Source organism: Gastrolobium bilobum, unplaced genomic scaffold (assembly GCF_033153095.1).
Source record: "Gastrolobium bilobum isolate Gb01-03AN ecotype WA unplaced genomic scaffold, APGP_CSIRO_Gbil_v1 utg162852, whole genome shotgun sequence".
In the NCBI taxonomy this organism is placed as follows: Eukaryota; Viridiplantae; Streptophyta; class Magnoliopsida; order Fabales; family Fabaceae; genus Gastrolobium; species Gastrolobium bilobum.
This window is the reverse complement of record NW_026898085.1, coordinates 3,068-13,477: the sequence shown is the minus strand read 5'-3', so window position 1 is coordinate 13,477 and position 10,410 is coordinate 3,068. Positions and strand designations below refer to the sequence as shown.

The following is a 10,410-nucleotide window of genomic DNA, read 5'->3' as shown; positions in this document are numbered from 1 at the left end:
GTTGGTGCATATGGAAAGAAAGGAATGACTTCATTTTCAATGGGGTGAAATCGAACATTCAAAAAAGTCTCAGTTGCATTCTTGGACAATATGATAACTTCACTGCTGCTAAAAGCTTGCGAGTAAGAGGAAGTCTACAACAAATCCCTGCTTAAATCCAAGTGGTAAAGTGGAATCCTCCCCTGGACGGTTGGATGAAAATTAATGTAGATGGAGCTAGCACTTCGAACAAATCCAAATCTGGATGTGGTGGAGTGATAAGAAATTGCAATGGTGATTGGATTGTAGGTTTTACTAAGAATCTGGGGCAGGGTAACTCCTTTAGAGCTGAACTTTGAAGTGCCCTGGTCGGACTTAAAGTCGCTTGGGATCAAGGTTTTAGAAACATCATCTTGGAAGGGGACTCTACCCAAGTACTGAAATTCATAGAGCAAGCTGACCAAAACAACCACCCACTAGCTCACATTGGCAATTCTGTGCGTGCATTTCTTGAGAGGAACTGGACAGTTCAGTTTAAACATACTCTAAGGGAAGGTAATACTGTAGCTGACTGGTTGGCTCATAAAGCTTTATCAGTTGAGAAAAATGTTCAAATTATTTTGGCCCCTCCTGTGGGGTGTAGTAATTTTCTTTGTAAGGATAGCTTGGGTGTTGGGACCCATAGAATAGCTTTCTAGTTTGCTGTGATTGGTTTCCAAAAAAATAAAAATAAAAATACAATATGAACAAAATAAAAATAAAAGCATTGTTCAGAAACATACACTGGGAATTAAAGGATTTAAATTTTCTGATTTTATATTTAAACATGACTCTTATTTAGTCTTCTTGTGTATAATAATTGAGTCTATTTTTCTTCTAATATATGCTACAACGGGAATATCAAACCTTGAGCTATATGTCTACCATCTATGCATTCCCATGAGTAAGACATTCATTAATTTAATGCACCACCCAAAAAAGGAAAAAAAGAAAAGAAAAAGCGCGCACACCCCATGCCTTCTTTTGAATATTCTAACCCTAACAATATGACTTCATCTAGCATTAAGGAGCATCCGTAGCACGCTCTTCATCTTTGGTCTTGCTTCTGGGGATGTACTAACACAAACAAGAGCAATCTGGAGAATTGCAAGCATCTGGTTTCTGACTGCTTGTGATGTTCTACTGACATTAAAATCAAGAATGTAATCTTGATTTGTTGAATTACGCAAAACCCACTTGACCAATTCTGTCCCCTCAGTCACTGCAGGTTTTCCTGTCAGCAATTCAAGTAGAATGACACCAAAGCTGTAGACATTCCCAGCCATTGTTACTGTCATTGTGTATGCATACTCTGCCAACCAACAAACAAAATTAAGTTAAGATCTTTGAACACTAAAACAGCTTGGCTACGCATTGAATTCTAAAATCATTGGGAGTACATGCATTATGAAAAATGTTTAAATGCAATTTACAGGTCATATGCTCAAGTACTTCGATGAATTTAGTCAGTTTTGTCTTTGTAAGAAGTAACCAATATTAAACAGAAACAGTGTTTAAATAATACCACACAACTATACTAAGTAAATACGGGAAAGAGAAAACGTTGCTTAAAATATTTACAATAGTTTAAGGACTTCATGAAATCCACATTACCCTAACACTATACAAAGTTACCCTTACATTATACATTATATTAAGGTAATCTATGAACTAAGAAACTTAATTGGAATATAAGGTTAAAGAGTTTTGACCTGGAGGAATATAACCAGCAGAACCAGCAACTGCAGAAAAATTCCCTGTACTCCTTGAGGGATCAATCACCTTGTAGTGTTCAATATCTCCAACTAGAGGCTCCTTGAGGGACTTGAGCAAAATACTTTTGCTTGATAGATCAAGAAGTAGTATTGGACTAGAGGCTAATCCATGAAGAAAAGAAAGTCCTTGAGCCACACCAACAGCTATACTATATCTGCTAGCCCAATCTAAAGAGTTTCCTATGCTTCCATGAAGAACATCAAAAAGGGAGCCATTTGAGACAAATTCATATAGTATATAAGCAGTGTCAGTGGACAAAACATAGGCCAAAGGAGTCATGGCATTTGAATTGTTCAATTTTGCCAAGACTTCTAGTTCTTTGCCAAATTTATCATGACTTCCCACTGGCAATATCTTGTCAGTCCAGTTCAGCTTCTTGACAAAATAGATTGATCCCGATGGCATAACGGCCTTATAATAAGTTGAAAACCTAGTTTTCAGAGTAACATTTGACGTTTCAGCAACAGCTTCCATGGCTTTGGAGAAGTCAATGCTTGATCTGTGAATTCCATTAGGAGTTAACAAATTACTTTGAATGACCTGAGGAAGGTGAGGATCTTCGCCTGACTGTAAGTGCTCATCATTAACCCTGTAATAGTGTCGCGAGACTAACACAACCAGCACAGAGACAAGTCCAACAAGAAAAATAGCTGCTACAATTGCAATGAGAATTGCCACAGCAACAGATATTCCTTTCTTTGCATATCTTGGGACAATGTTGGGTGTTGTGTTGTCCTGTGTAGGAGTACTTACCAGATTTTTATTTCCAGCTGATTCAACATGAACATAACGATCAAATTTTGGAATGACACCAGACAATTGATTGTTATAAAGTAACAACTGTGTCAAGGCTGAAATTTTTGTTAGATCATCAGGAATTGCACCAGAAAACTTGTTATTTGAGAGATCCAAGATTTCCAGGCTGTCCAAAATGCCAAAACTGCTTGGAATAGGTCCACTAAAGAGGTTGTTGCTAAGATTCAACGAAGCCTGTAGGCTTAATGGCATGCTTGGAATCTCACCACTTAGCTGGTTTCCCCCAAGTTGGAGTTCTATAAGCAATTTCAAATTGCCAATCGATGTTGGGATGGAACCACTGAGATTGTTTTGTTGCAAGTGCAGGAAATTAAGCTTGCTCAAACTTGACATCTCAGATGGAATTGATCCACTCAGAGAATTGCAGCTCAAATTCAGTGTTGACAACTGATGTAGTTGGGCAATTTGAAATGGGATTGTACCGTTAAGCTTGTTCATTTGAAGCTTCAAGACTTGTAGGTTGATAAGATTACCAAGCTGTGGTGGCAATTCACCACTCAACTGGTTCTGAGCTAAGTTCAACAATGCCAATTTCCTGCAAGAACCCAATCCAGCTGGTATAGATCCTGTCAAGTAATTGTTTTCCAGCTCCAAGTACATCAAATCTTGAAGTGCTGCAAAATTATCTGAAGGAATAATTCCGCTCAGAGAATTGCCTCCAAATCTCAACCTGAATAAGCTACGAGAAACTTTTGCAGGTAATGATCCATTTAACATATTATGGGACAAATCTACAACCTGCAATTTTGGTGGAGATAAAAGATCTTCTGGAATGGACCCGGACAGATTATTATAACTAAGATCCAAAATCCTGAGATATTTAGTAATCCCAGGAGGTACAGAACCCGTGAAATTGTTTTGATTTGCTGCAAATCTTGAAAGGTTAGTGATGTCCATAAGTGCTGTTGGAATTTGACCAGTAAGTTTATTAGAGGAAAGGATCAAAGTTTCCAATTTAGTTAGCTTTCCAATATTGCTAGGAATAGACCCTGAAAGATTATTTGACCTAAGATCAATCTCAGTCAAATTTTCATAACTCAATATTTCATCAGGGATTTCTCCTTGAAACTGATTGACAGAAAGGACAAGCTCCTCCAGAACCATGGACTTTCCCAGGTTGGTAGGAAGAGACCCAGTGAACAAATTGAAACTAAGATCCAAACTCTTGAGGCTAACCAACTCATCTAACTTTAAACCAATATTCCCTACCATGTGATTGAAAGACAAATTCAGGGATTCCAGCCCATGAAATCCATGAAAAGTAGGTAAAGCACCTAAATTGTTTCCAGTAAAATTCAGCAGCTTTAACCCCTTATTCTTTCCACATTCAGTGATGAAATCATCAGGGATTAAGCCCAGCTGGTTCTTGGAGACATCAAGATGCTCCAAAGTTTCAATTTGGCAAAGAACAGGGAGAAAATCAGAAGAAGAGAGTGAAAACCCAGATAGATTAATCTTGATTACAGAGGAATTGCTAGGGTCACAAGTCACTCCCTTCCAAGTACACGGGTCTGAGTTTGTAGTCCATGGAACAGGGGCATCAAAAAGCTTGGAGACAGCGGTAATGGTGTGTGTTTGGTTTGGAGATAGCATAGACAATACAATGGGACAGAAACAAAAGAAGAGCAAAATACTAAGGAAAGATGTGGTGTTGTATTCATACCAGCCCATGTTCTTAGCAGTGTCTGCTTGTGAGTTTTGAACTGCGACTATACTTCCCTTGTATGATATCAAGTATCTATCTATGTGTCTATTTCGGGATATGTGTGTGTTTGATGGAGTATATATTTTATTGTGGATTCAGGTAGAAGAGAACATGGATGAAAGAACAAGAAGAGAATAATAAAGATACAATGAAAATGTCTGCAAGAGAATATTTGGGTATGATATGGGATTGGATTGTGTTTTGGGTTGAAGGAAACTTGGTGGAAGGAGGGAGGGTAAGAACAAGTGTTGGGAAGTGGAGTTGACTGAGATTGCAGGTCTTCCACTGCGATAGACTTGCGTGACTTTCAGACAAGAATGATGTTGTTTCTGTTTCCTTTTTTCCCTTGTAATTTACTTCCTTTCTTGGACTTTGACTATGAACACTGACATGCTAGTGCTACCATTTATGGGTCACTGTGGAAGTGCAGAAAATGTGCAGTTGATTATTCAAACGCGCGTCGCAGGAAATGACTCGGAATGCGAGATTCCTGTAAGCGTGGTCCAGGGGCAACACTTTTTTGGTACAAGGTTCACACTTTGGAAATACATACAATATGCTCCGAAGGTGCGTGTTTTAGGGTGCACCACCTTAGAGGTGGTTTACTCGTGGACCACTTAATAAAATTACTTTACTCTGAGTAGATCTCTTAATCACCCTAATTAGTATTAGGTGGTGTTTGATATATGGATATATTTTATTTTCTTAGAAAAGTGGTAGTGGCAATCTCATATTCCCATGTTTGATACAAAGAAATATAAAATTATTCTAGAAAAATTTAATTCCCAGGATTTCATATAACCCATAAAAATGTCAACCTAGATGGCCATCGAAAATGTGATATTTTACGAATCTTTGTTTGGTAGGAAAATGTTAAGTGAAATTTTAGAAAAATTTACCCTCCATTTCAATCTAATCAATATCATGCCCGAGCTCGTGGACGTGTGTAACGTCTGGTCGCTTCAAGAATCAATAACTATCTCCACATACTAACACGAGACCTTTCAGTGTGCTTTTTCCTCACTCGCATATTTCCCGAGAAAACTTCCAAGGAGGTCACCCATCCCAGAATTGCTCCAAGTCAAGCACGCTTAACTATGAAGTTCTTTCGTTCCGGGCTACCGAAAAATAGATGCATCTTGTTAGTATAGGTAGTACCAATTAATTCTTATAAGCTATCTCAAACTGTGCAGTCTCATACCTGCACAGTCTTTGGAATCTCATTCTTTCCAGTGTCCATTGGATTCATTCATGCATGTAACCCCCCACTGGAAATCTGTCAGGAGTCGCTCCTTGTCCGTGCCTCTTTGCACCGGCGATCACTCCCCGCAATCGTCAGCGCTCGGGATGTTACAACATGGACGCTCGCTCTGTTTGGTAGGAAAATGTTCAGTGAAAAGGTTTCTCGACTGAAACATAATCCATTTGTTCCAACAGGAAGCCTTTGCTTTGAGATACAAAATCGATTTGTCTGGCCAGTGGAGTAGCTTGTGGACGTTCGCCGTTGTGTTTGACACCGCATTGGAGTTGTCTTCCTCGGGCCCCTCTCACTTGTATGAGCCGAAGCCAAGATTTTCATCCACTATTTGTCTTTTCTTCACTTTTTCTCTTTGTTTCACGATAATCTTCAGTATCAATATTAATCTTCCCTTCCTTTTATTTTTCAGAACAAGGAGAACATCACTTTGATTTCGTCTTAAATCGCGATGCATATTTCACTTATAAAGTTTTTATATTATGATTTTACTAATGATAGTAGAGATTACTATGGAACTTTCAGCACCTAGTTTTTTTTTTGTTTTCCCCTTTTACGAACTTAACTATTTGCGTGCTATTTTCCTTGGTATAATTTATTTTGTTACTTTCGCTTAGCTATATAGGGTTGTTTGTCATTCTATTGTTATACTAATTTTATTGAAATTTTAAATTACAGTGGATGTTATGTTTTTCATTTCTTTGTCTCAATTTAATTATTTTGTCAGGTATTTCCGAATTTTATCTAGCATCTATTACAAATCTACTTTTTACTTTTAAAGTTATTTTTTTTTAGTTAGCATGTTGTTAGCCTTATTTAATCATTTTCTTCATTTTGATTTTGTCACCATTGTCAATCTTATTGCTTTCTTGATGCTATTATAGCTTAGTTCATGATTCGCATGAGCATGTTCAATTGTCGTTTTCTTTTTCTTACCAATATCCATTTCTTATATGTTTAATGTGGTGTTCTTCTGTCATTTATTTTTTCTGATTTGATTAGTAGGTTATTAATCATAATTGTTTTATTTGAGTTGTATTACCATAACCGGTCTCTTGGTTTTTTTTTTCCGTAATAATTTTTTGGGTAGTTGAACAGGGCTAATCCCCAAACAACAACTTTCATTGATCTAATGCTTCGATTATGACTGACAGAAACAAAACACTAAATGTGTTATGGACCAGAATTAGGCCCATGATCAGTAAGGCCCACGGTCAGCGCAGGCCCACAGGTAAGCACTATAAATAGGAGCTAAACGCTACAGGTATGACCTAATCTTTTTTCACCTATTTACACAATCTAGACAGTACACACACACCTCTTCCAAGGCTAAGGCCATTAGATAATGTGTGATCTGCTGTCCTCAAGATACCTAATTCATAGATATCCAGAGAAGACACCTGAATCATAGATCAATCATCCAATCCCAATTGGACACATCTGCCTAGGGCAGAACATTGGCGCCGTCTGTGGGGAACCTTTCCACAGCAAACGTTGTGAAAGTCAGCAAAATCGATGGTGAGAACAACGAGGAGTGGTCTCCGTCAATCCACCGCATCAAACCTCCAGGTTCCTCCTTCTGTTAGGGAGGGTCCAGCGGATTCAAGGCAGCAGATGCCGCAGATCCCAGATCTAGATGCGGTGCACGTTAGTGACGTGCATTCAGATTCAGCATAAACTCCTGCGGTCAACCCAGATGCCCCATACCTCCCAGGGTTGCAACCAATTGAGGACCCAACGGCAGAAGCCCCGGATCCACGGGTGACGAATTTAGCTATGGCAGCCGTACTTCGAAGGATGGAGGAATTGGAACAGCGTAGTGAGCTGCAACGGCAAGCAGATGCAAGACAGATCCAAGATTTGGAAGATTGGCTGTGGCGCGCAACAAACCCAGATCCCGAGCGGGCCATCGCGCAGGTGGTGACGGATCTGCAAACTGGGAACCCCCAGCAGGACACTCAGGAACACTCCCACCGTCCTGCAAGGGCTAATGCCGGACCCGGGTTCGTCCCACAAAACCTAGCGCACCCGGGTTCACGCCAACAACCACGGAACCCTCTGGGCCCGGGAAACGCTAGACACAATCAGCAACCCCGGCGAGCGATAGACCCACAGCGCCTTGCCGAGATCCACCGCCAGGGGCCCATCGCCCGGGCTCCAGATGACGTAACCGGGGTGTACCGAAGAAAATACAACAGGGGGCAGTACAATGACAGTCCCTTCGCCAATGAGATCGTAGAAGCCCCATACCCGGAAAATCTGAATTTATCCGAGTTGATTAAGTATGACGGAACACAGGATCCACAGGTACATTTGGATGCCTTTGATACAGCTATGTACATCAAAGGGATAGAGGAACCCTTGATCACAAGGCTTTTTGCAACTACATTAACCGGTGCAGCCCAGGCGTAGTTCTCGTCATTACCAGCGAGATCCATCAAATCCTTTGAGGAGTTTGGTGGGCGGTTCTTACTAAATTTCGCCACCAGTAAGAAGCAGCCGAAGTCAGAATTCGCGTTGGGAAAAATTAACCAACAGCCAGGAGAGACACTACAGAAGTACTTGGATCGATTCAAGTTAGCCGCACTCCAAGTACCCGGGTTGCCAGAAAACGTTCATTTACACCTGGTGATAGCCGGGTTACACGGAACATCCCGATTAGCTAAATCAATATATAAGGATCCACCTTGGACCTTAGTTGAGTTCAACACACGCTCCAAAAAATACCTGGAGCTCGAGCAGATGGAGTGGGAAAATGTGGACCAAAGGCAACAGCCTGGTCAGGGAGAAAAGCTCGGGGGCCGACGAATGAATGACCTTCGAGGAAAACGACAGGATGATAGGCAGCAGGCTAGGGGAAGGTTTGATAAATATGCCCCCCTGAACTCTTCTCGGTCGCAAATATGGCGTGAGGTCGCATTCACCGACATGAAGAAAGTTGAGCGACCTCAGCCTTTACAAAACCAAGCTGGTTTGGATCGAACCCGGTACTGCGCATTTCACGACGGGCCGGGTCATACAACAGATGAATGTTGGGATCTTAGAGATGCAATTAAGAAATACATTAGAGAGGGGAAGTTGCGGCAATATTTGATCCGTACGCAGGGATGGAGAAATAGGAAGAGGAGAGGAGGGCGGCTCGGAAGCCCGCCCAAGGAAAAGAAGTTTAAAGAGGAAGGACGAGGTAAGAAGCCGATTAAAGAAGACGACGAATTCTAAGAGCCGGAGTTCGAGTGCAACGTGATCAGTGGAGCTTTTGGCGGTGGTGGCGACACCATGAATGCCCGACGTAAATATTTGCGTGAGGTGTTTTCAATTCGAGAGCGCCCCAAGTTCAAGTAGGAAGAGGAATCAGAGCAGCCGCTGTTATACTTCACAAAGAAGAAGCTCGAGAATGTAGTGCCAGGACATGTTGATGGGCTGGTGATTACAGGAACATTGGTCAATTGCAGAGTTAGGAAGATTTTCTTGGACAATGGAAGTTGTGCCGATATAATTCTATGGCACGCATTTAAGAAGATGAATTTAGATGAAGAAGATTTGAAGGCTTGCAACACGGCTTTAATTGCGTTCAATGGCCATAACACTACTCCTAAGGGCTATATTGATCTCCGATTAACATTGGGGACTAAGGAGGCATACAAATCCGAGAGGGTGAGGTTTATTGTAGCCGACTTTCCATCCGAATACAATGTGATTTTGGGAAGACCTATAATTCATGCGTGGGACATGCTAGTCTCAACCAAGCATCAAAAGTTAAAAATGATTGGTAAGCAGGGTACGGTGCTTACCATAGCTGGGGACCAGAAGGAGTCTCGAGATTGTTATTTCAGATCTGTACGGATGGTGGACCAAGATCCCAAAGACGTAGCCACGACTAAGCAGAGTGGTTTCCAATCTTCGAAGCGGAGCTTGGTCAATATGGTGGAATTGGATATGAGAGATGAAACACAGATGCCAAGGCCGGAACCCGACGGAGAGTTAGAGGAGATAACTGTGGGAGCGCCAGGACAAACAACGAAGGTAGGAAAGGGATTGACGGATGAGGAAAAAGCTCAGCTGGCCTCCTGTTTGAGGAGTTATAATGACGTCTTTGCTTGGAAATCTTCAGATATTCCAGGGGTGGATCCAGAATTCTGCTGTCACAGGTTAGCTGTATATCCCGGCTCAAAACCAGTGGTGCAGAAGAAAAGGAAGCTCAGCTCAGAGCGCCGGCAGGTGCTCGAGGATCACGTGAAAGAACTTCTAGAAGCCAGATTCATCAGGGAAATACAATACACAACCTGGTTGTCAAATGTAGTCATGGTGAAGAAGCCAAATGGAAAGTGGAGGGTATGCACAGATTACACTGACCTAAATAAGGTGTGCCCTAAGGATGCATATCCAATGCCCAACATCGACCAGTTGGTTGATAATTCCTCCGGGTTCCGAATGCTATCCTTCATGGATGCTTATTCGGGATATAACCAAATTCCACTGCATCTTGAGGACCAGAAGAAAACTGCTTTCATCGCAGAAAAGGCAAATTACTGTTATAATGTGATGCCTTTTGGGCTGAAAAATTCAGGAGCAACATATCAACGAATGATGAATCGAGTATTCTCTGATCAATTGGGCAGGAACGTTGAGGTGTACATCGATGACATGATAGTGAAGTCGGTTGATATGCCAATACACGTTCGTGATTTAAAGCAGACCTTCGATAAGCTCAGGCAGCATCGTATCAGGTTAAACCCGGCGAAATGTGCCTTTGGGGTCTTTGCAGGGAAATTCCTCGGATTTATGCTCACGCATAGGGGGATAGAAGCGAATCCGGATAAGTGTGGGGTGGTTCTAAGTA

General features: G+C 41.4%; 1 protein-coding gene across 1 annotated transcript; it reads right to left on the bottom strand.

Annotated features, from left to right (window-relative positions):
• Window positions 1-824: 824 nt before the first annotated feature.
• Window positions 825-4,640, bottom strand: LOC133312759 (LRR receptor-like serine/threonine-protein kinase RGI1). Its single transcript, XM_061514018.1, has 2 exons — window positions 1,731-4,640; window positions 825-1,330 (listed from the first exon to the last, which is right to left on the bottom strand). The coding sequence occupies exons 1-2, from the start codon at window positions 4,279-4,281 to the stop codon at window positions 1,032-1,034; spliced, it is 2,850 nt and encodes a 949-aa protein (XP_061370002.1). The 5' UTR covers window positions 4,282-4,640; the 3' UTR covers window positions 825-1,031.
• Window positions 4,641-10,410: the final 5,770 nt, after the last annotated feature.

Bases quoted from the DNA above. Each gene is read 5' to 3' on its own strand.
- LOC133312759 (XM_061514018.1), bottom strand. From the start codon at position 4,281: ATGGGCTGGTATGAATACAACACCACATCTTTCCTTAGTATTTTGCTC. The intron at 1,331-1,730 runs GTCAAAACTCTT...GTTGGTTGGCAG, and splicing joins TGCTGGTTATATTCCTCCAG to AGTATGCATACACAATGACA.